Source organism: Xiphophorus maculatus, chromosome 22 (genome assembly GCF_002775205.1).
Source record: "Xiphophorus maculatus strain JP 163 A chromosome 22, X_maculatus-5.0-male, whole genome shotgun sequence".
NCBI lineage: Eukaryota > Metazoa > Chordata > Actinopteri > Cyprinodontiformes > Poeciliidae > Xiphophorus > Xiphophorus maculatus.
The window spans coordinates 28817453-28845450 of NC_036464.1; the positions used below are offsets into that span (position 1 = coordinate 28817453).

At 43.3% G+C, this 27998-nt stretch overlaps 2 protein-coding genes across 7 annotated transcripts; one reads left to right on the top strand and one right to left on the bottom strand.

Moving 5' to 3' along the window:
- Positions 1–304: 304 nt before the first annotated feature.
- nvl (nuclear VCP-like) lies at positions 305–19310 on the bottom strand. Of its 2 annotated transcripts, none has more exons than XM_023327759.1 (24): positions 19109–19310; positions 18560–18639; positions 17018–17088; positions 16727–16779; positions 16486–16576; positions 15618–15675; positions 14582–14767; positions 13544–13637; positions 13307–13383; positions 13087–13221; positions 11913–12014; positions 11717–11834; positions 8864–9008; positions 8513–8753; positions 7313–7534; positions 6858–6962; positions 6702–6764; positions 5816–5935; positions 5425–5524; positions 2814–2920; positions 2329–2405; positions 1763–1839; positions 807–904; positions 305–458 (listed from the first exon to the last, which is right to left on the bottom strand). In XM_023327759.1, the coding sequence occupies exons 2-24, from the start codon at positions 18614–18616 to the stop codon at positions 414–416; spliced, it is 2442 nt and encodes an 813-aa protein (XP_023183527.1). In that variant the 5' UTR covers positions 18617–18639; positions 19109–19310; the 3' UTR covers positions 305–413. The 2 variants fall into 2 exon arrangements, with proteins under 2 accessions (XP_023183527.1, XP_005812156.1); XM_005812099.2 differs by having other exon boundaries at positions 8507–8753.
- Positions 19311–20516: 1206 nt separating this feature from the next.
- LOC111606508 (spermatogenesis-associated protein 2-like protein) lies at positions 20517–27933 on the top strand. 5 transcript variants are annotated; one of them, XM_023327115.1, is made up of 7 exons: positions 20517–20576; positions 21003–21439; positions 22858–22967; positions 24362–24488; positions 25892–26017; positions 26129–26603; positions 27418–27933. In XM_023327115.1, the coding sequence occupies exons 2-7, from the start codon at positions 21113–21115 to the stop codon at positions 27645–27647; spliced, it is 1395 nt and encodes a 464-aa protein (XP_023182883.1). In that variant the 5' UTR covers positions 20517–20576; positions 21003–21112; the 3' UTR covers positions 27648–27933. The 5 variants fall into 5 exon arrangements, with proteins under 5 accessions (XP_023182883.1, XP_023182882.1, XP_023182881.1 ...); XM_023327114.1 differs by having other exon boundaries at positions 20540–20576; positions 21100–21439; XM_023327113.1 differs by lacking the exon at positions 20517–20576 and adding an exon at positions 20589–20689 and having other exon boundaries at positions 21100–21439.
- Positions 27934–27998: the final 65 nt, after the last annotated feature.

Here is a 27998-nt window from a genome sequence, read left to right on the forward strand (position 1 = left end):
TTTTCATGGTATAAGAAGAGAAGATCCATTAATGACCCATATTTGTTACATGCAGGTGAAATGACGAGAGAAGATAAAAAAACTTCAGTGGGCCGACATCACTTACTGTGAATATTAAAACAATTACTCAAGATCAACTCAACTAGATACAAAAATAAGACAAATGTATCCATGGTGACCAATTAGTTTTCATTTTTTTAAAAATGGAATTTATATTTAGGGTGCTTTGCGCCCTAAATATAATGGAATACAATCATGCAACATGACTTTGATTAATAATCTAATAAAATGAAGCCACAGTGGAGAAGTTTGTCACACATTTTATTAAAAAACAACAAAAAAGGATGTGTATAATAATACTTCCACAAAGATATGCAAATACATAATTGTGACATCTGCCTGCGGTTCGTTGGTCATCTGCTGAGGGACTCTCGGAGCTGTTCATACATCAGCTGGTCCTGCAAAGACAACACACAGCCGCCATCAGGACGTGGTTGTGTGAGGTAAGTACGAGTAGTGAACGGACAACATTCAACAGACCAGCCTGTTTCATTTTGGGATTTAAATAAATAATAATAAAAAAAGGTTCAAGTTTAGAATGCTGAGTAAAAATCCAGACTGCAACATTCAGCTGAATCTTTTTCAATTTAATATTTTAATTAGTCTGAATAAAAAAAATAATTCAGATGTCAACAACTCTGTAATCATCTATCTGTTGATCCAAAACATTTTCCACCGGTTTCCAGACAGCTGCAGCAGAGTGATGTCCCAACCCAGCAGCAATCACCCAGACGTTACTGTCTCACCTTTCTGGACACAGACGGTCGGACGGTCTTGAAGGCGTCCTCAAAGTTCTGTCTGCTGACCCTGAGGGCAGCTGCGCAGCCGGCAGGATGCGTGTGAGCTGCGGGCGGAGGGGAAACAGGAGCTCAGAGACAGAACGCCGCAGCAACACAACGACTTCAAACAAGAACGGGTCGTTTTAGGATGAGCCTCCGTCACGGTTTAAAGAAACGGAGGCTTTCCAGACAAATCTGTAGAAACAGACCAGCACCAACCAGAGCAAAGTACGTGGTAATTAAACAAGACCTCTTAGATACTAAACCGGAATTCCACGAAAGTGTGCATAAAGGATCAGATTCATACAACTTATAATAAATACACTGCAAAAAAAAAAAAATCACTAAATTTTCCCAAATTGGCCAGATTTTGTAGAGTTGTATCAATCAGCCTATTTATGCCCTCATGTCCTAAATAATACACATGTATGAACTGATATACTGACAGGTTTGCTTTCCCAACTGTTTTTAAGTCGGCAGGCATACATCTTGTACTTATAAATAAGAAAAAGAAATGATCAGAGGATATTTCTGCTTTTTAGGTACCAACTCTATATTTCTAACTCAACAAAAAAAACAAAAAAAAACTACTAAATATTTTTAGTCTGGTTTCTAATGCAAATATCCTGGTGCACTTCAAATAAGACAAAACTAACTTGCAAGTAGCTTTTCAGCAAGATTGTCTAAGTCAATAATTTTCGTAAGTTATTGACAAGTGGTTTTTAATATGGATGAATAAAAAAAAAACATTTGCCAGAAGTGAAATAATCTGCCAGTGGAACTTTTATTTAAAACAAGCTTCTATATCTTACTCAAACGTTGCTCATAAGTTAGTTCTGAGATATTTGCAGTAGAAACTAGACTATTTAGTGTTTTTGCAGTACAACCGTGATCAGCTGCACACAGAGGAGCTGAGCGGTTACCATGGTGCTGAGACTTCATGTAGGCCTTCAGGGCATTTACAGATGCTTCCCTCACCAACGCCGTCAGGTCAGCTCCACTGCAACACACACACACACACACACACACATATGAAAGCGAAGTACCTGGAGAAAAGCCACACATGAGCCAGGACAACAACAGTGACACCTGAACCACATCACCTTGAACTCAACACTTTGGATAAAGTCACATCATTATTTCTGGTGTTTTTTGTTTTGTGTTAAAAAATGTATTTAAATGAAAAAAATTGTTTCTTTTGAACCCTTGACCCTTAAGCTTGGGTCAGAGGTTAAACCTAGGTCTGAGCCTGGTTTATGAATGGGAAGTTATAAACTAATCCCATAAATTCACATTTATTTTAACTTTAAAATAAATAAAAAAATTTAAAAATACCCCATCAAGTTACAAAGTGATGAATCTAGTTGTCTAGAGAACAGAATTGTGTGTCGTATCTGTGATGTTTCCAGGAAAACGAGAGCTGAACGAATCTTCTGATGGACTGACAGCCGGAACAGGAAGGCCGGTGCTTCACGCAGCAGGAACTTACGAAAAGGAGTTGCAGCGTTCGTCAAAGGCAACCTCCTCCAGACAGACGTCCGGCTCCAGCTGAGGCCTGGTGCCACCCTGCAGCAGACCGTACCAGTGGTCAGGCAGAAAACAGCTGAGGAACCTCAGAGAACCAAACATTCTGATGCAAATCTCCATGACAACAATAGTCTGTAGTTTAGTGGTGAAGGGTTCTAGACCCCAGCGGTCCAACAGTATCTAGAATCTAGTTTGCAGAAAAACTGAACAATAGAAAATGTGTTCTTTCCATCATGCTCTAAAACATTAAAGGTTATAGTTTTGATCTGACATATTGTGAACACTTTAACAGACATGGTGTGGGATCCTACTGCAGGTTTCTGGGTTTTTTGTTTATTTCCCACTTAAATGTTTTATTTTAAACAAATGTCTTCCAGCAACTAAACCAAGTCAGCTGGCCATCAGTCGTCTTGGAGACGCTCTGCATCTCCTGGTAGTCAGATTTACCTTAGTGACGGTGAGCAGGATGGCGTGACGATCTGCCGCACACGGGAGCCCAACATATAAGGTTTTATCTAGACGCCCTGGCCTCAGGATGGCCGGGTCGATGATATCTGGAAAAAATAAAAATAAAAACACGGTTTGGAGGTCAAAACAGCAGGAAATGAACATTGCTTAACATCTTCCTACCTACTTCCTCCAGCTGAGGCCCAGGCTGAAGCTCAGACACACTAACAACCTGCGCTATGTGGGCCTCAGTCTGAAGAAATGAAGTTCATTTTGTGGAACATCAAGCCCTGTCACATCTATGAGGCATGTGGATCGCTTATGACCTACCTATGTTGGTATGGTGTGTTCAATGTGTGTGTAAAGGGATGAAGCAGCATCACGTAAGCTTGCCGCCTCCAAACAATCCAACACACTCCAGGCTGAACATGACAAACAAATGGCTGATTAAAGCACAATCTGCCATCTCAGTGACCCTCATTGATGACCTCGGGATCTTTTGACAAAAGGCTTTCACCTCTTTGGAGGATGCGGATGCTATCTTAATAAACATGGGATAAAGCTACTCGCTGCAAACCTTTTTCATTTTATCAACAAGAACAACAACGTGATCCCCGCTTCATTAGAACCGGCTCGATGACGTCTGATTAGGACGGAACCCTCTGCGTATCAGGAACAAATTATCCCAAAACAAACTGACAAAACATCAACTGGAGACGGAGCGACTGGTTCCTCTCCTACTTCTCCTTCTCTGCTCCCCGGCTCATTCACTGCGGTCACAAAATAAGTAGGAGCAAATGTCTTCTCGACCCAAGTTACTCAAATTTATGAATGGAATGAATTAACTTGTTCCACTCGGCATGTCTCTTCTTAGCGCTCACGTAGCAGACCTCACTTCATTTACGCCGCCTGCCTCTGACTTCCCAGAGGATCCACCACTCTGCATCTCTGAGGTCTGAGGCCGGGGTCCAGATATTATCTTTACATGTCTTCCACTCAGCCAGAATGCATCTGCCCCCCCCCCCCGGCACTGCAAAACAGGACATTAACTGTCCAGATCACCACAAGAAAACACAGAAACACAAAATACAGCGGTCTTAATTCAAACCTCAGACTCATGAACTGTCGGCCACCAACTCAGTCAAACTGGCCCTTTTAAAAACCAGATCTCTCTGTGCTAAAGCTCTATTAATTAACGACTTCATCACTGAGCATAATATTGATGTTATATTGCTGTTCCTGACACAAACATGGTTGAATGACAATAAGGAATCGACAGTACTAATCAAATCAGCGCCTCATATCTACATTTTATTTAAGTGAGAATAGAAAACATAAAAAAGGCTTCAATATTTAAGAATACCATATATTGTAGTAAAATCTCTTTGGGTCACTTCACCTCTTTTGAGTATCTTGGAATTGAGGTAAAAGGCCACAAACGAACTCTGACATTAACTTTATACAAAATTCAAACATACGTGGAAAATTTCTTTACTGATTTTAATCCGATTCCGTCTCCTAGACGCATTGATTATGACTGTTTAGTAATTGTCGGTGATTTCAACATCCATGTTGACAACCCTCAAAACAGAGGGGAAATTAAACAGCTTAATATATTAGAGAATTTTTTGTCTGACTCAACATGTCAAACAAGCAACACACACTCAAGGACACACACTGGACCTGGTTATCAGTAAGGGTGTGAATATTTCCAATGTCTCTGTAACTGATGTCGCATTGTCAGATCACTTCGCTGTTATCTTTGAAAGTTCTTTATCCTTTAACCCACTTGGACAGACAGCTACTATCACAAAACGTTCCCTCACAGACAACACAGCAGAAACATTTAATCAAATCTCCTCTTCTTCCTCGCCCTCATCCTGTAGTGATGCAGATGAGTTGGTAGATGACTTTCATTCTAAGATTTCAGATATCATTGACTTCATTGCTCCCATTAAAGTCTGGTAGGATTAAGTCTCCATAGAGAAATGCACAAACACTTAGATCTGCAAGACAACTCTGACGTAGAGCTGAAGGTAGACGGCGTAAAACTCAACTGACCAGCATGCGTGGCGCCGGGAGGAGCGCCGTCATTTGCAGAGAGCTGACGTAAACTGCTGGTGTGGGCTGAAACAAAATCTATTTCATTTCAGTTCAAAAGGCTAATAAACAGATTCATAGACACAAAAAGCGAAGGATATTACATCTATAATTTCAGTGTGTTTGAGCCTCATAAATGCACAATACAGATCAGGTTGGTTCTAGTTTTTCCCCATTAATTACCGTTTTTACTTGTTTCAGTTCATGAAAATGTTTCCTCAATTTCATTTGTTAACTGTAATAACCTTGGTGTAAAGCTCTTTGTTCTGTATGCAGTCAGAGCGCCCTCCAGTAGCCAATGAACGAGTGAATCTTCATCAGTGCAGACTGAAGGTCTGCATGGTGTAACATGAGATGACGTAATGTCACTGGGTCATAACTCTTGACCTCTGCATACTGTATGAACAGTACAGATGGTGATACTAGAAGATTATCCACTTGAACCTCCTCCTACAGCACTAGGGCCTGAGGCCGACCTGGACCAGTGATGGAGGGGCTAGGAGCAGCGTACCCGGCCTGTTGGTGGCAGCCATGATGAAGACCTGTCTCCGTGTCTCCAGGCCATCCATTTCCGTCAGCAGCTGGTTAACGACCCGCACACTGGCTCCTGACTGAACAGAGGCAACGTCCGTCAGCAACACGGCAACAGAGAACAGATCGTACACGTGCAACATCAACAGGCTTCTAAAGCTGTTTGCTGACAGAGTGAAACTCTGAATGGCTATCTGCTAGCGTAGCATTCATGAGACATAACCACTGACTCCTGCTGAGAAGTCACGGTTCAGGCAGCAGACTACATTTTTACATTTTCAGGTAAGAAACCAAATGATTCAGTTTCCTCCCAGCTGCAGAGATGATGAAGATGATGATGATAAGGTGCTGAGTCAGCTCCTCTTCCTCACCTCGTGGCCCGACCGGCGAGGACACAGAGCGTCGATCTCATCGAAGAAGATGACGCAAGGAGCCGAGTTGCGTCCTCTCTGGAAGACCTGTCGCACGGCCCGTTCGCTCTCCCCCACGTACTGCACACACCACGGGGTCAGAGGTCAGCAACATATGACTGGGGAAAGGGGTGTGTGGGGGGGATACCTACATCTGTTACATAAATTGCAAGGTGGGTAAAAAGCTAGGTCGGATGAGGATGTAAAGAGAAAAAAGATCATCTTCCAAATGGAGGGCTCTAGAATGTGCCAGAGGGGGGCGCTGTTTCTACAAACTCTACAGGAAAGAAAGTAGAACGTTTGTAAAAGAAACTCTGTAGAAAGCTTGCAGAAACCTTTATTTGTTTGAAGTGACAATGAGAACAAAGTTCTTTTAGTTCTTTTCCGGAGCAAAATGTCTTGGTCCGGAAATTTTAGTCCGGAACAAGAACTCCTCCTGAGACCCACTTCACATTTGTCAGACATGGCACAAGAAAAAAAGATTCTGCTCAGAAAAGTCATCAAGATACAACGGTGTACTAGGACAATTGTAGATGGAAAAAAACAGGAGGAGTAAATTTTCACCAAAAAACTCAGAAATATTCTAGAAAAAACGGTGAAATTTCTGAGTTCTGAAAATTGAAAATGTGCTAGAAAAAAACCTTGAAATTTTGAGAAATTTTCTAATAATAAAGACTTGGGAGTTTGAAATGTAAAAAAAAAGGCTAAAACTCAAAATTTTCCAGAAAATCTCTGAGATTAATCTGCGTTTTTGGCAGAAACGTACTCTTCCATTTTTTTCCTATCTACAACAGCTGGTTGTCATAGTAACAGTGCAGCATCATGCTCCTCTGAGTCCAACACTGACCATGTTGAGCAGCTCTGGACCTTTCACTGAGATGAAGTTGAGGCCTGACTCGTTGGCCACAGCCTGCCGAGAGAGAGAGAGAGAGAACAGGAAGAGGAAATGACCTCACCAAACAGCTTCACACACGTCAAACATGGCAGGACTCGTACTACCAACCTTGGCCAGCAGGGTCTTCCCACAGCCTGGGGGTCCAGCCAGCAAAACCCCAGACGGAGCGCTGAGGCCCAGAGCCCTGAACTGCTCTGGGGAGCGGACCGGAGCCTGCAGGACACAGCAAAACCAACGGGTCAGAACCAACGGGTCAGAACAACCGGCAGACTGGGTCCAACAACCACTTAGGATCATGGGGGGTCTTTGTATTGTTACTAGGTTCAGTTATGTTTTTAGCTGTTGGGCTGATCAGTTTCCTCTCTGTCTCAGTTTGAGTTCTTGCTAAAAAGTTTATGAGCAAAGTTCTGTCACTTTGACCTCTTTTATGATCCCAATATCTGTATTTTATACAATTTACCACAGTTTGCTTTTTTTGGACTTTAAGCTGAACCATAACACTCTTAGAGGACGACAAACTGCAGCAGCTCATAGGGCTCTGTACTGGTCCGGTTGCATTTTACCAGTATGGCCATGGTCAGCTCCTCCCTGATGTTCTGCAGCGCTCCAACGTTCTCCCAGGTGACGTCCGGCACCGTGGCAAAGCCCTCCCTCTTGGCCGAGGGCTGGACCCGGACCAGCGCATCCTGGAAGTCGGACATGAGGATGGACAGGCCGGCCAGCTGCTGCTCCGTCAGCGTCTCCGTGGCCCTCAGCAGGTCCAGGAGCCGATCCAGTTCCCCCGGCTGGAGGGCACAAGCTGCTGTTAGCGCACAACCTCAAACTTTATGTCATTGAGGACAAAAATGTCAGATTGAGGGCAGTCAAGGGCCCCATTCATTTCTTAAGACTTTTGTTGTTTCTGTAATAAATATAGACAATGTTTCAATAAAGAACTCCAATTGTTGTAGAAACAGAATCTGTAAATAACTCAATTCAAAATATAACCAGGGTTTTGCACAGCTGCTGCTTTAAATGACAGGTAGATGTTGTTTACAACTTTTTGGGGATTAAAAAAACCCAAAAAACTTGTTAATAAAAGAAAAATACTTTGTCCTGTCACAATAAGAAATAAATCATATGAATGCATGATAAATTAAAACGATCTCAATAATTTCCATTTGCATGATTTATTGTTTTTATTTTTCATTCTACCAAAAACTGGACGACAAAAGTTTTCAGTGTTTTAAGTTGGTCTAAACCAGACTTCATCATTCCTTTGATTTGGTGTTTCTGTTGATTTGTTTATTTATTATGGATAATAAAATGTCTTCCAGCTCCAGTGTTGAATGTTCATTAGAAATTAAATTTATTGATCTTTAAGAATGTGTTCTTGCATTATTTACCATTATATTACTTGAAAATGGTCTCAAAACAAGATTATGGTTTATCGAAATAACTTTGTTAAAATTTGTTCTTGTGACAGGCCTGCATAAATACATACACATATTTTAAGAAGATTTTATTTGTCTGAAAAAACGGCAAATTAATTGCAAATTTACTACATTTTTAAATTGTTGCTTTAAGACCATTTTCAAGAAAGATAATGGCATAATAATATAAGAACACATTCTAAAAGAAAATTTTAAATATCCCGTTTTTGGTAGAAATAGAGAGACAAAAAATACAAAACAATAAATGATACAAAAGAAAATTGTTGAGCTTGTTCTAACTTATCGTGTGATTAACTGATTTCTTGCTCATTGTGACAGCCCTACCTCTACCTGCTGCTCTTCCCCTCCAGCCTCAGGCTCCGTGCTTCCTGACGGTTCTGCAGCAGAGTTCTGTGGCGGACCGGGATGCGCCGGCCTGGTTTCCAGCAGAACCCGGTTCACCGCGGCCATGGCGGCCTCCCGGCACAGAGCCATGAGGTCGGCGCCCACGTAGCCCGGCGTCAGCCGAGCCAGCTGCTGGTAGTCGAAGCCGTCCGGCAGCGTCAGCTTCCTGCACAGCGTCTTGAGGATCCTGGAAGAGCAAAAAAAAAAAAAGAAACAGCCCAGGGCGCATCACACCACCATGAAGGAGATCGACCAATCGGCTGCCAGTCCGTCTCTTGGTTGCCAGGTTGTTGTTACCCGAGCCGAGCAGCCTCGTCGGGGATCCCCAGGCAGATCTCTCTGTCGAAGCGTCCGGCTCTCCGCAGGGCCGGGTCCAATGAGTCGGGTCTGTTGGTGGCGCCGATCACCAGAACCTGAGCCGTCACTGTCAGGCTGTTGAGGTCTAGAGGAAGGAAGGGAACAGAAAGCATGAAGGTTTTCCACAGTGTATCATAGGCCCTGGTAGACCTACAATACACCGGCTTATTTAGTTTAGATTTTTAATTTTTTTTACTGTTTGGCTTTTTTTAAAGACTTTATAGTTGGTGTTTAGATACAGTTAATAACGTCTTCCAATAACACATAATTACCTAGAGGCATTTTGAAATTTTCTGTCAATTTGAAGCATTTTGCAACTCAAAAACCTGGTGGTCTGCAGGATTCTGGAGCTCTCTAACTTTAACCTTCAGGGAGCGTACACAGGATGCCTGTCCCAAACTCTATTAGGACCCTCACCTGACCTCAGATAACAGACCAACCTGCTGATCCTATACTGGCCTGATGTTATGTCAGCATAACAAATCTAATCATTCATTAGAGAGCCAGCTGCATTGTAGAAATGAAATACAATTATACTATGACGAGAGTAAAAAACTATTAAAACCCTGCATTTATTTTTAGAACTATATTTAAAAGTATTAGTTGGTAGAATATAATTTTTTAGTCAAAGATTTTAAGAGCCGCATTTGGCTCCGGAGCCGCAGCATGAGGAGCGCTGGTCTCGGTCCTAGAACTGCCATGAACTAGGGGTTGAACCAATTAGTCGACTAGTCGACTAGTCGACTCTAGGACGTCTCACGAGTTTTTACATTTCATGTCGACTAGTCGCAGTCATGTGATTGCCGGTGGTGACAGCCTGTGCTGATCTGACAGCACAGTATACGTCACAAGACACAAGAAAAATAAGTTAATACATTAGTTTAAATGATATGTAGATGGATGCATATTTGTGGTTTTACAGTGTTTTTAAAAGGAGATGGAGTTGCAGCTGCAGTCCACTATAAAACAGGAGCCGTCTAAAACTCGCCCCCTTCCCGCTAAGGATGTCACTTAGCCGGCTCGCGAGTGTCTTTGTCACGAAAAAATTTAAAATATTTAAATATTAAAAATATTTAGCTGTTCCGGCAACCAGCACTCCCAGCGAGAGGATTTTCTCTCTCGCTGGGAATACCATTACGAGGAAGCGGGCAAGCCTTCATCCGGCTCATGTTGATGCCCTTGTTTTCCTACATGTCAACCAAGAAAAAACCCCAACAACTCTTAGAGAATACTGACAGCGAGTGAACTTTATTTACCCCCCTCGCCCCCGTGCCACCTCTTTTTATTGTTTTTACATGCCATCTAAAAGATGTGCGTTTCCTTTTGAATGTTGGTTTCCCAGCAACTTATTATTTATCATAAACTATCCCGATGTTTTGTTGTTTCACTTGTTGCTGTTCTGTGTAAATGCCGTATTTTTCCGTGAAAACGGGTAATAAAGCCTGTACGTTACTCCAAAGCTTTGCGTCTTGCGTTGCTATGACGTCACAACGACTAGTCAACTCGACATCGACTCGACTTTTATCATGTTGACGTTGACTAGAAAATATCTTAAATCGTTCAATCTGCTGAGTCAGCAGAGCTTCCTGCCGCGCATCGGGCGGAGGAGAAGCAGGTGGTTTCGTTGAATTCAGCTGTAACCAAACGGGATCCGTTCATAACAAGTTTGGCTTGTGATGTTCCAAAAGCACCATGTAGTCAGTGTGATAATTTGACTCCTATAGTAACTATCCAGAGATCATCAGCATCAGCCGGTGTTTAGAAAAAAAAAGTCAGACCCGACTTTGTGCAACAAACTTTTCCCAGCTGCTCACGAAGAATCTCCATAATAGACTTAGTAAAAGCAGGAGAAGGGGAGAGTGTGTGTGTGTGTGTGTGTGTGTGTGGGAGGGGGGGGGGGTCAATATTTGCCGTGAAAATAGCTAATAAAGCCTCCAAGTAGTTGTGAAGGGTTTTTGCGCTTACGTCACTATGACGTCACCGCGACTAGTCGACATCGACTCGACTATTATCATGATGTAGTCGACCTTAAAAAATATGTAGTCGTTCAACCCCTACCATGAACTGACACTGAATCCCATAGAGGTCCAGTAAGCTTGTGTGAGATTTGGGGCGCTGTGGTGGCGCAGTGGTTAAGCACAACCCACATAAGAATGCTTAGTCCTCAACGCAGCTGTCACAGGTTCGATTCCCGGCCTGGTGACCTTTGCCGCATGTCTTCCCTGTCTCTTTACCTACTTTCCTGTCGGAGCACTTTCAAATTAGAGACAAAACAACTACAATAAATAAATAAAGCTTGTTTGGGATTAACGTAGAGATGCACCGTTCCGATATCAATATATAAAATCAGTCCTGATATTGAAAGTAATTCTAGACAATGTGCCAGAACCATAGGAACACATCTATTTAGTATAATTCTAGGCTTTGTGCTCTGAGCAAAATCATATTTTATTATTTATTTTACATATTTAAAATTTCTAGTTTCACTTTCTGAACCGTTTGAAAGAAAGTTTGTAGGAGTTTAGTGTTATACATTTGACCAAGTTAGTTAACCTGTTGTATTTGTCGGTTTCGGTTTCTTTATTATTTATTTTACATTGGCTGTTAATACTCCTAATTGTGCTGACTTTACAAATTAATGTTGTTTTTACATGTTTGACCGAAGCTTATGAAGCCACTGGTATATTTAGGTGTACTGCTCCAGTGCAGAGTTAACAAATAAATATTTTTCAGTACGTTTACGACGTCGTTCTGAACCGGCGCTTCATTTACAGAAGGAAGCCAGCATCCTACCGTCCATGCAGGTCAGCAGTTGGGCTACGATCCTCCGCTCCATGTCTTTAGAAGCCACCTCTCTTTTAGGCGTGATGGCGTCTATCTCATCTATGAACATGATGCATGGACTGGAGGTCTGCAGAGGAAGGCAGTGAGTGAGTGAGTGAGTGTAGGTCAGAGGTCACCAGGCGTGCAGTTCCTGCAGCGGACTGACCGCAGCCATGTCGAACAGCTCCCTCAGCTTCTGCTCCGACTCTCCGGAGATGCCGGACACCAACTCTGGAGCGGACACCTTCAGCATGGGGATCTGCAGCTCCTGGAACAGTCAGTAGGCGTTTAAATGAGCTGATCTACCACCAGTGTGTTCGTACCACCACTTATTACGGTAATAATAATAATCGCAAAATAAACATCAAGCCTGAAAACATAAAACTGCAACGGACTGACTGTTCTGTTCTTTGTGAGGGAAACGTTTGAGTGTTTTTTTGGTGTTGATTCCCGATAAATCAGCGGCGTTGTTGTCAGTTGCTATGGCAACAAGTCTGCGTGTAGCATAGTCAACGCAGAAAGAAAGAGAAAAGAACACCAGTGGTTCTGAGTTATTCTTCAACATTTTTTCTGCGTTGTTTTTCCCTTTGCTGTGACGCACCGCGCTGAATTCATAATACTAACAAGTCTCATTTTGTTAACGGAGTTGTTCTACCGCAGCAGCGCGGCTATGAATAGCAAGTAAAAGAATAGTCTTTTTTCCCTCCAGCATTGTGCTCAAGCAGAAAATTCCTGGATGTAAACAATAACATTCGACGTGTCTATGGTCACCTTCCCAAAATAACAGCCTCGGTCATGTTTCGCCAAAGTAAATTACTTTTGGCAAAAACATGAGGTGTCAAACTCAACTCAAACTTTCATTTTGAGCCACATCAAAAATCTGAATGTTCTTAAAGGGCCGGTTGTGCCAAAATGTATTGATAAAACCCATTAAACTGTTAAAATATGAATAAAACGTTGTCCCTCCAGGATTTGATTTTTTTTTCTTTTTGCAATCAATATCAACAATTTTGTGATACTAATTTAGAAATATTTCCAAGGAATGTTCACAATATTTGCGCTAATGTATGATGTCAAGTGTGATTTTAAACCCAATGTCTTTGACCAATTATGAGAAAATTTTGCAGTTAAAAAAAAAAAGAAAAGTGGGACGCTCTTTATTTTGTATGAATTTTGCAGATTTGTGGAAAACTGGAGAGACTTATTGATGTAATTTGGAGTCCTGAGGGCCACATAAGAAGCTACAGTGGACCAGATTTGACCTTGAGTTTGACACATGTGACCTAGGCAACTATTTGAGGAAGGTGACGCTCTAACAACGCATCCGGTGCTGAGCTCACTCCAGCCACAGCCTGGGCCAGCAGGGTCTTTCCACAGCCGGGGGGCCCATGCAGGAGGAAGCCTCTGGGAGGAACCATCCCCAGATGCTGGTACACCTCAGGGTGGCGCATATGGACCAGCAGCTTGCACACCTCCTGCAGTACAACATGACAGCCATGATGAGGTCAAGGAGAGCAGAAGCCCTGCTGAAGGAGGGGAGAGGAGTAGTGGTGTACTGACCGTCAGGATCTCCTCATTCCCGCCCACATCCTCAAACCTCAGAGAGGGGAACTGCAGCTCTGGAGACTTGGACTTGGCTGAGAAATGAAAAAGAAATAAACATTTACATCTAACAAAACAAGCCACACATCCCAAGATCAACTCTGAAGTATTGACACACTTCATAAAATAAGTGTGTAAATGTTGTAGCTGGGTGAGAAGCATCATGCTGCCACCGTCAGCCAGGTTAGCTCGTACCTTTCTTGTCCGCGCTGCGATACTCGGCCGAGCTCTTTGCCCTTTTCTTTGACTTCTTCTGACTCGTCTCCGGCTCCAGGTGGGACGCGCCTCTCTGCCGGGGACATGAACACAGCGGGAGGTCAATCTAACACACACTGCTTGCTCAGTATGGAGGGGTGGAGTGTCTGCTCTGAGTGGAGCAGGAGAGCAGGTCCTGAGGTGGAGCAGCAGCTGCATTAAAGCAGGACCGTCTGAGTCCAGCTTCAAGAATCCATCCCACTTCTTTACCTTCTCAGAGCCTTCTTTACCTTCTTTACCATCACCCGCCCACCCAAAGCATCCCTGCATCGGCCACAGGTGTGTTTCAGAATCAAGTTTCCTGTTAGTGTGGAATCCAACCTGGAACCTCAAGTGTTCCATGACATGACCTCCACCCAGATCCCCCCATTAAGAACCGGGATCCAGATGAGGATTGGGCCTCTGTTGCTCTGCTTTCTGAAACCCCGCCTTCAGGAAGTCATCACAACATGGCTCCTCTATTAACCCTTAACGTTTTAACCAGTGTTTCACTCAGAAGTAGCTCGTATTATGAGCTCAGCTGGTGCGCAGTTCCACCAGGTGTTAGCTAATTGCTGCTGGCTAGTCTGCAGGAGCCGAGTGGGGGAGGGCTGCTCTGTGAGGTGGAAGCTGTGAGGAGGAACGGAGAAGGTTTTGCACAGCTGAATGGTTGCCATGGATATTAAAGTGTTTCTCAAACATTCACAAAAAAGTCAAAATAACACCCCAGTTTTGGATGAGGGAATAACATCATAACATTATTTAAAGCTCAAATAATGAATTAAATAAAACTCCTTTCATTCAGAAATGATCCTGGTCTGCTTCTCAGTACATCCTGATGTTTCGTCACCTGCTCTCAGTGTTTGTTGATGATGTTGGTCTCTGTTTGATCTACAGCAGTCTGATTTGTTCTCCCTACAAACAACTGACTGATTGACCCTGAGCACCTTGGGTCCCCAGGCCTCCAGGGGATCCCTCAGGGCGTCTGCTCTCACTTACGTTAGATTCCGTATCGACTGACTCGTCTTTACTGAGGTCGATGAAGACAGGCTTGGTGGCGGGGCCTCGGCCCTTATCGATGAACCAGCCTCCGGGGGAAACCAGGGTCCCTTCATCTGGAGCTGGGTTGGTCCTGCTGGCTGCCGGAGGGAACTTATGGTACAGGGCCGTGACAGAGCTGTTGGGCTGCAGATGAAAACACAAGAACATCCGACTCCATGTTTAAACAAGAGACTGTGGGAAACACTTGGATAAGAAGGATGATGGAGTCTAGACAAAGTAATGAATGACTGGACTGATTAGAGACGGGAATTAGATCCGTCTGCCTCAAAGACTCCTGGGATGACAGCAGGCGGGACATAAATTAACTGAGTGTAAGTGAGTGCACCATAATAAGGCTGATCTAGTTTAACATTCAGAGACTTAAACATGTATACCTTTGGAAATGTTGGCACTAGCCTTTAGGAAATCTTAGGGTTAATGTAAGTTTTGAAGTTCTCTGAGAATTACTACCAGAGATGGCTGATTTAGTAGTGCTAGCTTTGCTAACCGCCAATATAAGAGGCTAAACGGTTTTTGAAATGCTAACTGTAAATCAGATTGTCTATGATATGAAATGATAAAACCCAGTTTTACTGCTTTCACACATATGTGTTGTGATGTTGCCTCTGCTCAAAAGGTAGAGAAATAATAATTTGCCATGACAGGAAGGCAGTTCTAACCACTTCCTGCATCAAAGATATCAGACTCGGTTCAAATCGGTATCAACAAGTTAAAGCTTTACAGAACTGGAGACAGGAAGTTGGCTACAGTTGAACTGGAGTGAAGTTGGCTCATCACTCTGATGAGTGAATTTCCAGGTAACCCTGCTAGCGCCTCCCTACAGGTGATTTTATCCATCCCTGAAGTCCGGTAGGAGCAGATGAGCTCCACTCTCATACGGAAGGTCCGCTGGATGAGCTGGTCTAGTAAATATAGACACAAACTTGGCCAGGACAGCTGATTATGTGTTCAAACCTTCTCAGCAACGTATTACCGTGTTGCCCAGAACCTGCTGATCGTTTCCTGACGACTCGTCTGAGCTGCTGCCGTCCCTGCAAACACACAGGCAGGAATAAACTTAGTCTGAAGTCAGAGAATTTTCCCAGTAAGTCCAGAACTAATCCCAGCACACTATAACCACAGTGGGAACATTTTACAAGGCCTGCGTTGGGTGCAGATAACAATCTCCTAACATCTACTATTGCTTAGGAACACATTGTCTAAGCCAGTCCTTCCCTAACTTTCTAGATTCTGATCCAAAAAAATACAATTCTAAATTTGTGGCCCTAACCTTTAGTTGAGGATACCAACATTTTTACTGAGTCAATTCAAAATCAGGACAATGGCAACACAATCAGTGTCCACAGCCAGTTTGCATTGACGGCTATTTGAGGATTTCTTCTCAAATATTCTACAGAAATGCAGTTTGGGAACCTGAACTACCTATGAACCATGCTACTCTGCACAGCAGCCTATCCGGGAGCACCATTCATTTTCCTTACTGCTGATTGGCTGTACCCCCAAAAGCAGGGGACAAGGATGACAGTAGATGCTAGCGTCTGCTGTAGAACCAAGACTGTTTCCACTGTGTGTATTAATGTATATCAAGATATACGTAGTTGGCATTTGAACAATTCAAATATGCAGTTTTAAGCATTTCTAGAGGAAGTCTCAGGTATTCAAAGGTAGTTCTGTTTCATGACTCTTACTAATCCTTCTTGGACAGGTCTGATGAGCTAAAATGACTGATTCATGTTGCAAAACATGTTTTCTTGTGTGTGTAATCTTGCTTTTTGGCTTTTTTTTTACTGATGTGTACAAAATAATTAGAGAAGAAACTGATGTGCGAGATGTGCAGCTACCCAGTTTCGTTGCAGCTGCTCCTGGCTCTCTTAGCCAGGTGTTTGCTCTCCAGGTCGTTCAGGTCCGAGTCCTCTTTCACTGCATCGTACACTTCAACAGGCATGTGGACAGGAGGAAACACAGCTCTTCATCTTGAGACTTTGTGAATTATGAACTGTGATCAGTTCATAATTCTGCTGTTAAATCGGAGCTTTAGGATAATCAGTCTGGAAACCACGTCGATGTGGTTTTTCCTTCTACCTTTTTCCACCTGGATCCTGAACGCCGTCCTGTTCCTTCTGCCATACTCCACTCTAAAAGCAGAATCAAACAGTTTCAGCTGCTGACCAGTCCAGGTCCAGCAGGTAGCTCAGAAACTACGGTTCTAACATGCACAGGCCCGTTCTGAGGCAGCGCAGGCAAAGGTCTTCAGCTCTGATGGGACTGAGCTTATCAACTGTAAAAGTCATCATTACTGTTAAATAAAACAATAGTAGTCCAAGTTTAGCTAAATTATGAAGAGTTCAGATCAGATTAGCTGAGCATTCTCACCTGTACTGTTTTTGAAGGTCCAGGGCCATCTCTACCAGGTCAACATATTCACTGCTGCTGGAGGCCAGGTACTGAAAACACACAGGTCAACTGACAGTGAGGAGAACTGCATGGCTTTCTCATGTGCTTCTCCTAGGTCTCGGATAAGTTGAAGTGAACTCTGGGGCTGTTCGAATGCATATGAGAACGCCTAGCGAACCAGAGATCGCTCCAAATCAGCAAGTGAACTACAACACTGGGGCATTTTGGGTAAATGGAGCCAAAACAAACAAATGAGTCTAGCACTACCGGGAGAAATGGCTCATGGTCTTTCACCAGGAACAAACAAGAAATCCTACAACTGCTAAAATGTGACGCTACTCCATTTTTGTTTACATTTTGTGAACACGGAAGTTGCACTCAGTGTCTTCTACAGAGGTTTTTGTGTTACTTCATTCAGTAGTTCTTGGTGCAGTGCCACCGCAGGTGAAGAGAGGAACTCATTTTCCAATTAGATTGGATTGTTTGGCGATGTGATTGCGAACCACACCAGCTGAAAATGTAGCAAACGTCACAATTTTTGTCCCCAATCGAACCGAGTGTGCTGCAGCGTTTCCCCCAGTGTATTATAAGCCTGGCAGACCAGCAGACTTTACTTGTGCCCCCACCAGGCTAAGCATTACTTATTTATTTAAGTACTTTTAAAATGTTTGCATTTTTTAAGACTTTGTTGTTGGTTTTCAGGCATTAATCTTCCAATCTTTCAATAACACATCATTATCAAGTGATATTTTCAAATTTCCTGTCAACTTTAAGCATGTTTTAACTCAAAAACACAACAGGCTGCTGGGTGAATGACTGGCCTACCACCAAGCCTCCAGGCTTAGCAAGTTTTCTGGGGGAAACCTGTACTGGACTATCAGGTAGACTCGTCCTGCAACTTTTAGATGTCTGCCTGCCGCAGCAACCTTGGCTCCAGTATTAGCTCAACAGTAGAGCTGGACTGCGTACTAGTGATTCAGTTCACTTTGAATTCCCACACGTAGGACATAGGACACATATAGAAGTTATAAAAGGACTCTGACCCTCTAGGACTCCAGTTTGTCTGGAGAAATCCAGAACATTTCACTAAAACTAAAACAACAAATGCCACAAAACATCTGCTTTTCAAACAGGAGCTTTAGATACCCCTGTGTGGTCCGGCTGTAGAATCTGTTATTACTGTTCACATCCCTAACTTGTGAGCAGAGCGTCAGTCCACCCACTGTTCTTACTCTTGAAGTTCTAGTCCTGGTGTTTCTGGTACCGACTGTGAGAGGTTTGGATGTTCTACGTGTGCCTGAATGGGTTTCCGCTCTACTCTGGTAGAGTGGACTGAGCCACTCAGAGCGTGTTTTCCTTTCACTTAACAGGAAAGGAATTCCAGGTCCAGCTCCTTTCTGCATCCTTTTTTTTCCTCATGTGCTTCTAGTTGAGGTTTTGTGTGGGGACTTTCTGAATTGGACGGGTCGACTTTCTGTCCTTTCTGTGACTGATCTGAGTGACACATTTCACGACTCGGACCTGCTTCACTCTTTGTTTAAGTCGAGAGTCCAGCCAGCCTCCGCCTCGGTTCTTCATCTTGGTCTGGAGAAGATCTGAGCCTGGAGGAGAAAGGCAGAGTAAGAATCAGACTAAAACCTGCTTTATTTACCTGCTGAGAATGAGACAGGGTGATGAACTTCCTGCGATGGCGTGGTTCCCAACTATAAATAAAGATTTATTAATTTACTTATTTCCGTAGATTTGGACGATGTTGTCTGTCTTACGATGAAAGAAAACCAAACCTTCAGTTTGTCTGGAAACCAGGATTTGACATCAGAGCAGTAAGTTCATGTTCTGACCAGCATCTGGACTTAGTACTTGGTTGGGCCTCTTTGCTGGTTATGTATAAAACTGTAGTTCTAAATGATAACAATAACAACAACAACAATAATAATAATAGTAAAAATAATATGTATTGTTCTAGTTCTGGCTAGACCTTCTCTGAACCTCACACACAGAACCGAACGGATCTGCAGCAGGATTCCCTAAAGCAGCAGAATCTTTATCATTGCATGGCTCTGTTCTTACTGGAACAAAAGCACGCGGGCTTCCCGTTGCTGCAGCCTCCTGGACGAGTCCTGCTCCTGTCACCATGGGAACCGCGCCGTAGTCTGGGAGAACTGGTCTTCGGCTCGAAGATGCAAAACTCATCTGGTGTTCAGCTTCAGAATATCATGATCGAAACGTGAGCGCTGTGACTCCACACACCCGGAAACAAAACCAATGCTGCGTTCCATGTACCTCGGAAATCAGACTACCTCGGTCTGATCCAGACGTTAAAAGTTGAGGACAGTGTGTAGGATAATTTCTTGTACTATTCTACATATTCTTTACTCACATCCTCTGGTGACACTGTCACTGACAGTAGGAGACAGGACTGAGGGCGCGAGCTCAATGTTGGTGACAAACTTCCGTCCTGGAGCTTCCCTGAAGCGTTCACGAACGCCGAAAGTTCTACTTTCCGAGCACGAATGAAACGCAGTATATGACGTACATCCTGTCAGAAATTTCTAAATAAAAATTCCTGACAGGACTTTAGAATGACAGAAATTGGACACAATGTGGAATATCTTTGACTAAATGTGTTCAAGAAATGTTTTAGTTTTCATTTTTTAAAAATCTGTTCAATTTGATAAAATAGTTAAATGCATATGTACTGATCCATTCAATAAATGAATGAATTTTTTAAAAGCCTTACAAATTTAAGGTTATTTAATTTTTTTTATTTCATCATTGAAGCGCATAGATTAATTCCACGCAGACTGTTTTGTTTTCAAGAATTTGTCCCAGTTCTGATTCATCATGTTAATATATTCATACTGTTCATACTTGTCTCAATCTAAAGTATGGCAATGTAATAAATAAATACATTTTAGAAAAGCATTAATAATAGTCTTATTTGTTTGTGTTTTTTGAGACAGTAAACATTTTATAAATCTGTGACTATGTCTTAAAAAATGTCTATGACGTGTTCATGTCTGATTAGTCTAAAGTGTGACAGATTTCAATACAGAGATGGTCAAAATACGTCCAGATTCTTTCATTTGTTCAAATGTGCACCTCATAGGGTGCTGCACATACTCGGTGCTGCACAACATCGTTTCCCAATTATTAAGAATGAAAAAATAGTTTGGCGCTCCGCAGGCCATCAAAAGCTGATCGCCACCGCAAACATCAGTAAGTGACGTCACTGGGTGAATACACTCAACAACAGGTTGAAAATGAGAAATAACCAAATAAAATTATTTTTTTTTAGAAAGAAACGATTTTATTTGTCGTCATTCGTCTGGATGAAGCCCTCTCGCATCTTCTGCTCTACAGGTAGCGAAAAGTTCAATGATTCTTTTCCAAATTTGGGATATTATGACCGCAGGGGGGCACTGTTGCTTCTGTAACCCTTAATTAATTGGCTATGACATTTTAGATCACTTCATTGCTGGTTGTGACGTAAGCAGGGCGTAACACGGTGCCACATGCTGACAGCTGTTATCAGAAGGTAAGAACACACCGGAACTTAATGTCAAAGTCTTCACAGTTTTTAAATGTAACTCTGGTGACCACATGGCATTTGATGAACTGTAGAACAGAGAAAAGGGACAGAAGGAAACAGTACGGTATATTTGTTTTTGATCGTGTAAAAGACAAAAAATAATAATAATCACACGGGTATTTCCCGATGACAAAAGTCATTTAGTAACCGTGAAGAAAAAAAACATGTTTGACCAGTTATTGTGGGACACCACCTGCTGCCCACAATCAGGCTATTGAAACAAGAGCGGGGCTCTCGCGCTGTGAATATGGCTTATTGGTGTGTTTGGTCATCGCGTGAAGCTGCAATAAAGTATATTCTGTTCTGTTCTATCACTTTGACAGCAGGAGAAAACACATGCGCTGACTTTCGCTTCCTCTTCTGTTGAGGCAGCTCCACTTCCTCCTCAGCAGCCTGTCTCTCTCTCTCTCTCTCTCTCTCTCTCTCTCTCTCTCTCTCTCTCTCTCTCTCCGTCTCTCTCTCTCTCCAGCCGCCTGTCGGTCATGAAGGACGAAGAGCAGGAGGGCTCGTTGTCCCGCCGGGACCTCTTTGAAGACTACCGGAGCTGCTTCCTCCGGCCCGGAGCCGAGGTTGGACCGTGTCGGGACCCCGGGCTCCTGAAGAGGGCGGCCCAGTTCCTGCTGAGGACGTCGGAGCCGAGAGACACTTTCACGCTGTTCCCGTTCTGCCGGGCGGTGACGGAGAGGTTTGTTGTCGGCACCGACGGCAGGAAGCACCTGGCAGCCTTCGTTAAAGCCACCGAGATGCTGGAGAGCCTCTGCGTCAACATGTTCCTGCAGCCCTGGAAGAAGGAGATCCGGTCTCTGAAGGTGCGCTCTCACCTGCGACAGTCCAGCATGGACGGTCCTGAAGGCTTCTGTGAGATTGTTATTATTATTATTATTACTTTTTAAAATGAATAATTCAGAAGAAGGTTGAGGAACTGTTGAAGCGAGGTCATCTCACTGATTGAAAATATGAACTCAGCCCCCTTTACTCAGATACCTCCAAGTAAAATTTAATAAAACCAGACGCCTTCAGAATTCATCCAGTCAGTAACAGACATGTCGATTACATCTTGTCTTCTATTTTTGTAAAACTAATATACATACATATCATTCTTATTTGCTACCAAGTTTATTTTAAAGGGGCAGTATCATGTAAAATTGACTTTTTGAGCATTACATCATGTTATAATGTTATTCCCTCATCCAATACATACCTGGAGTCTTGTCTTGATTCTTTCCTGCATGTTTGAGGACTCTTTTAATCTCTATGGCAACCATTCCATTGTGGAAAGCACCTGGGTGGAACTAGCCCCGCCTCCAAGGTGCAGCTCCTCCTTGGAGCTGCAGTTTCCAAGCTTCCATGCTTCTGCCTCACAGAGCAGCCCTCCTCCGCCACTCTCCCTCTCGGCTCCTTCAGACTAGCCAGCAGCAACCAGCAAACACCTGATGGAACTGCACATCTGCTCCTAACAGAGGAGCACTGTTGCGATGACCTTCTGAAGACAGAGTTTCAGAAAGAGCAAGGCGTCTTTAAAGAGAGAGAGGCTCAATTTCACAGTCACATTTGATTGATTGCATTATGTGTCTGGAAGACACATAATACTGCCTCTTAAAGTATCTGTACATTGAGAGCAAAGTGGAGCCACGCAGGGAGAAGGTTCTGGAGACATTTAAAGCAGGATGTCTTCTATAGCAACTTTCCAAACTCTGAACATCTCCCAGAGTTAAACCCATCATCTGAATATGGACCAGCTGTTGCTCTGGATCATGTTGGGGACCTGCTCAGATCAAACTAAAATGGAAACGAGTGACCAACATGAAAAGGGTTATATTTGGTGAAAACTGGGGCAGAGCCTCATCTTCCATCAGGACAGCAGCTCTAAACATACAGCCACAGCGGCTTACATCAGAGCATATCCATTTGTTAGAATGGCCTAGTCAAAGTCAAGACCTAAACATAACTGAGAATCTGTGGGAAGATTTTAAGAAAAAAGAAAAAAAGTAAAATTTAGAGAACCTATTCTGGACAGAATACAAATTTGCATGCTACACTTTTCAGTTTTATTTGTAGAAAAAAATGGCAAAATGTGAATTTCCCTCTGGGATTAATAAAAAATCTAATGAAATATTCAAAAACAAAAGTTTGTGGGTTGAACAGTCTTGTGATGGGGAGTGAAAACTTGGGCACAGCACTCTACATCGCGTCCCAGAAGCTCTGAACTGTTTTTTGTTTGTTCCAGACGTTTACGGGTGCCTTCGTTTACTGCCTGCTGCCGGTTCTCAGCGGCTCCACCATCCAGGCTGTTCTGGCCTATATGGGCTACCGGCCCAGCAGCGACGCCCCCCAGAGGTGACGACACACACACAACACACACCCGCTAGAAAGGCTGCGGGTGCAAGGCATCCTCGTAGCCATCTTGTTTCCTCCTGCTCTTCTTCCTCAACACTCGCTCTCTGCTGCCTGAACTCCAGCAGCTCAGCGTTGGGTTCTCCTCCCGAGGCTTTTATTGTGCATCCTGAACAGCAGCCGTGCTTCAGACAGCTGTTTGTGTCTGCTGCTTGTTGCTAGAACCTACAGGGCTGCATCGCTGCTCATGTCTTCATCCAAACAGGAAACTGGAAGTAGTAGCTTGAACTTGTTATCTTCAGAAATCTCCAGTTGTTTTTGTCAGCTTGTGGCGGATCAGACCGGCAATCAGATGGACCAGTGTGTTTGCGCCGCATGCGACACAAAGGGGCTCCACGTTAGAGCGGGTGCCAAAACGATGGTGGAAAAAAAATGATTTCTAGTCGGCGTTTTCTGACTAGTATTTTCAGTAGTATCATATTTTTAGATGCTTTTAATCCTTTTCTAGAGCTGTACTGATATCTGCTAAGGAAGGAAGGTTTTTGTTTAATGGCATCTCTAAAATAATCCTCAGATATTACAAGAAAACAAAGTTACTAAATGAATGATCCATTACATGAGGCAAAAGACGCTAAATTGTCCCAGAAGGTATTGCGGTAAACAATACCTTGAAGGACAATATTGTGCTTTGAGATCATTTTCAAGTAATGGCACAATAGTTCAAGAACACATTATCAAAGAAGATTTTAAATATCCAAAATTTTATAAAAATAAATCTTTAAAAAAAGCAACCGAAACAACAAATAAAATGAATTATGAAGTGTCTGTAAACAAAATTGTCCTTTAAAAAAGCAGTAGATGAGACCAATACATCAGACTGAAAACTGTTTTTCATCCAGTTTTTGTAGAGAGAAAAGAGAAAAATTCTAAATCCTGCAAATGTAAATTATTGAGCTTGTTTTAATTCATCACATGGTTAATTGATTCATTTGCTTATTGTGACATGCCTGTATGTCAGGATGCTGCTGTTCATTAAACTCAGTCGCCGTAGAACAGGTTGAGTTAAACTCAGGTGATGGCGTTAGAACAGATTTAGACAGATGGTCTCTCTCAGCTTCCGTAGCGCTGAGCAACACACACTTGGTTGGACTCATATCTGCGTTAACTCTAGCTGAGCAGGACTGGATGCAACTTCATTTGGACCAATTAAGTATTTTCATTTTGCTGCCTTTTGTTGCAAATAAACTCTGTAGTAATTAGCTGTAGTAAAATGACCTTTTTTTTAAAAAAAAAAAACATATATATATATTCCCGATATATTTTTCCATAATTCCATGCTTTTCTCTGTGCAGTGTGAGTAGTCTGTGTTTAACGTTCTGCTCTCTGGTGTGTTTCAGTGAGTTCACCCTAAGTTCTGATCCTGATGCAGATCAAGCTCTGCTGCTGGGATTTGAGCTGCTGCTGGCTAGACTGGAATGTTGTCGCCTCCTGGATCTGATGCTGGAGCACCAACTGGGACCACAGGTCAGAACTGGGATGTGTCTGCTTCCAGGCCGACACCCAGAGAAATCCAGCCAGAACACACCGAGACCGGGGATGATCCAAACCTCCCATGTCCGCACTCCGCAGTCAATAATAATAAAGTCTTTTGTGTTCTAAATGAACAGATAAAATAATTACATGTAGATGGCTCAGTTAAAGTACTCACACTCAAACCTCACAATAATAGTGGTGCAACAGAAAAATGATCCTTTGCAGCAAGACAAACGAATCTTCTGCATGAGGCAAAAACATATTTTTACAACTCAGACCACAACAATTACAACCAAAAATATTTTTAACTGCTAAAATCAAATATTAATTTCTTTTATGCAGTGGCTGTTCTAGAGCAGATTTACCAGAGTGGGGCTGGGCGGGACCACAGAACCAAAGAATGAGCCAGTAACAACAGGTCAATACCTCATGTTGAGCATGTGAAGGGATCCAGTCTAGAGCTGCAGGTTTCAGAGCCGGGATCTAGCAGATCCACTTGGATCCTTGTCTCAGTATGACTGAAGTTAAAAGACCAGTAATAATAACAATAACAATAATAATAGCAACACCTTCACTCTCATTCATTATTGAAGAAAAAATAAGAGAAAGGTAAAATGGGCTCAAGAGAGAAATTAGTGACGGTTTCTGTTCTATGTCATTTTAAGACATTTATTTAGTTTCATCTGTTCAGATTAAGGGCCCATGGCCGGTTCTACAGGGACACTAGGTCCTTTTGGCCCCCATCTAGAACCACCCATCCTAATATGGATATGCTTAAGCCATTTCAGTGACCATAATTTTGTGCCTGATGGATGAGAGAAGTGTCACCTAGAGTCAGGAATGTGGACAGATAGACACTAGATGGTGCTAGAGTACTGGCCCTTTTTTTTTTCTGTGGATAAAAAAAACGTGCCCTTCTAAAAGTCTTTTTTTTTCCTACTCCGTATTGTGTGCCCTGTAATAATAAATCTCACATTACTAACGCAGCCAGCGACTCCATTTGCCACACAAGATGCCATTTTTCTATTCTTCAATTACCTGCTCTCCACCCTAAGTGTCACCACTGCGTAGAGCCAGCGTCTCTGTACCGATTCTGCAGTGACTTGGACAGAGACGGGGAAGCTCCACCGAAATGGCTTCTGAAGCGCAGCGTCCCATTTGGCTGCATTCAGCTTTCCGTCCTTGTCTTCGTCTCGGCGAAGTCCGAGAGGAAGTCCTGCCGGTGCAACCACATTGTTCACATTCCACACATTCCCCCCACAATGGCCGTGGGGCTTCTCCTGCCTTCCACCTCAAACCGCCGCCACATCAGCAGATTATTCCATGTAATCCTAACCAGTTGGACTGCAGTCTGACTAATCACACCTGATCTTATATTTGGACTGATTCTGCAGGAGTGGTTGGATGTTCTCCAGAGAAGTAAGCAGCCTTCGAAGTTGGAAGATCCCACAGAAAAGCAGACGGTGGCGGAGCAAAGGAAAGACAACGATGAGAAGAGGAAGGAGTCGGATAAGAGAGAGGTAGGACTGGAGGCTGGTTCCGGAATCGGGACGAGGAGAATGTTTCTTATGGATGGGTTTGTCGTCTTCTTTAAAAAAACCCTCACCTCTGTTCTGTTCCTTTGTTTCCAGGTGTCCCAGCAGCCTGAGTCCAGGCTTCCATCGGTTCCTCAGCCGAAGCCTCGGCGTCATCGCCCAAGCGTAGACCAGGCAGACATGGAACTGCAGTGGCAATACCCAGACCTTGCCTTCAGGGGTCGCCCTCTGCTGCCAGACCAACCTCCCAAAGCAACCCCCGCCATGACTGGCGGTATACCTGACAGCCTTTCTGTGCTTCCAAAGACCAACCTGACCAAAGAGGACAGAGACGTTTCTCCATCAGTCTCTACTAGAGATGATGGCCGGAATGACTCCAGCTGCTTCAGGAACTCTGATGAAAGCAGAGCCTGTGACGATGATGGTGATGATGGTGATGATGACCTTAGTGGTCCTCAAGCCATTTCTCTTCATATCACACTGAGAACAGGAAGTAAAGCAGAGGCAGGCAAGAAGCGGGGAAGAGTTCAGCCAACCTCAGAGACTTCTGATGACACACAGAAAACACCAAGTAAGAAACACACACATACACGCCCACACACACACACACACAGTTTGCCATACGCTACAGCAGCATTGGATTTGTTTTACCCAACAACCCATCCAGAGACGGGAAGCAGTTCGGCTTGTTTTCCCGTGGTCTTTACAGACGTGGGTTCATTGGACGCTGAGTTTTTTACCCACAGTATCTAGCAGGGGTCACACTGACCTCACATGCACTATTACAAGGTTGTTTTTTTATGTGTGGTTTTGGGAACTGACGATCTGATGGGACAAGCTGTCGGCCCGTGACATTTTCCATGCTCCTCCTCCTGTGGGAGTGCCAAAGGGACAGTATTATGTATTTCCCAGTCACAAAGTGCCATTTTATAGTATAATCAAACAGCTATGTTACCTTAATTTATAAAAATCATGTATCTATCGAATGTGAATTAAAAGAAATTTGACTTTGTGACAGAAATTGTGATTCTGTCACTTTAAAAACTCCTGCTCTTTCTGAAACTCCGCCTTCAGGAAGTCACCACAACCTCTACTGACCCTTTAACCCAGGGGTGGGCAACTCCAGGCCTCGAGGGCCGGTCTCCTGCAACTTTTAGATGCGTCTCTACTTCAGCACACCTGAGTCAAATAATGAGGTCATTAGCAGGACTCTGGAGAACTTGACTGCACTTAGGAGGTGTTTCAGCTGTTGGATTCAAGCGTGTTGGACCAGGGAGACATCTAAGAGTTGCAGGACAACGGCCAGGATTGCCCACCCCTGCTTTAACCTCACTGCTGGTTGCAGCGGAGCTGAAATAAGAAGGTTTTTATTGTTTTCACTACAGGCAGAGAGAATGTGGTGGCTGACAAACCGGAGTCTTCCTCATTGAGCTCCATTGATGAAGAGCAGCAGCTGAGAGCGCTGGCGGAGCGGATGGGACAGATCTCTGTGCAGGGAGATCAAGAGAAGGCTACGGGAAGAGAGGACAACGGGAAGGCAGAGGGGCGCAAGAAGGACAGACAAAACCAACCAAGACCAACCTCTGAGAGGGTCCTGACCCTTAATGGGCTTTAAAATTATTTAACAGTCTTTTGTTTTTTTATTTTAAATTCTCCACCTAGTTTGGTTTCATGACTATTTGAACCAACCGGATGCAGAGCCGACCAATCAGAGCAATCTCAGCTTTTTGAAGAAGAGAATGTTGGAGCCACTTAGTTTTTTGCTAAATCTGTGATATTAACAGACTGTAAATATTCTAATAAATGCAATAATGATTTGTTGTTCAAATAAATATACGGGTAATGTTTCAGGATCATCTGCACAGAGATCAGAAATAAAAACGAACTAATGTGAACATCCAGAGCCCAGCCGGAAACATTTCTGCTGTTTTTGTCTTAGCCAAATGTCATCAAAAAATTTAAATGT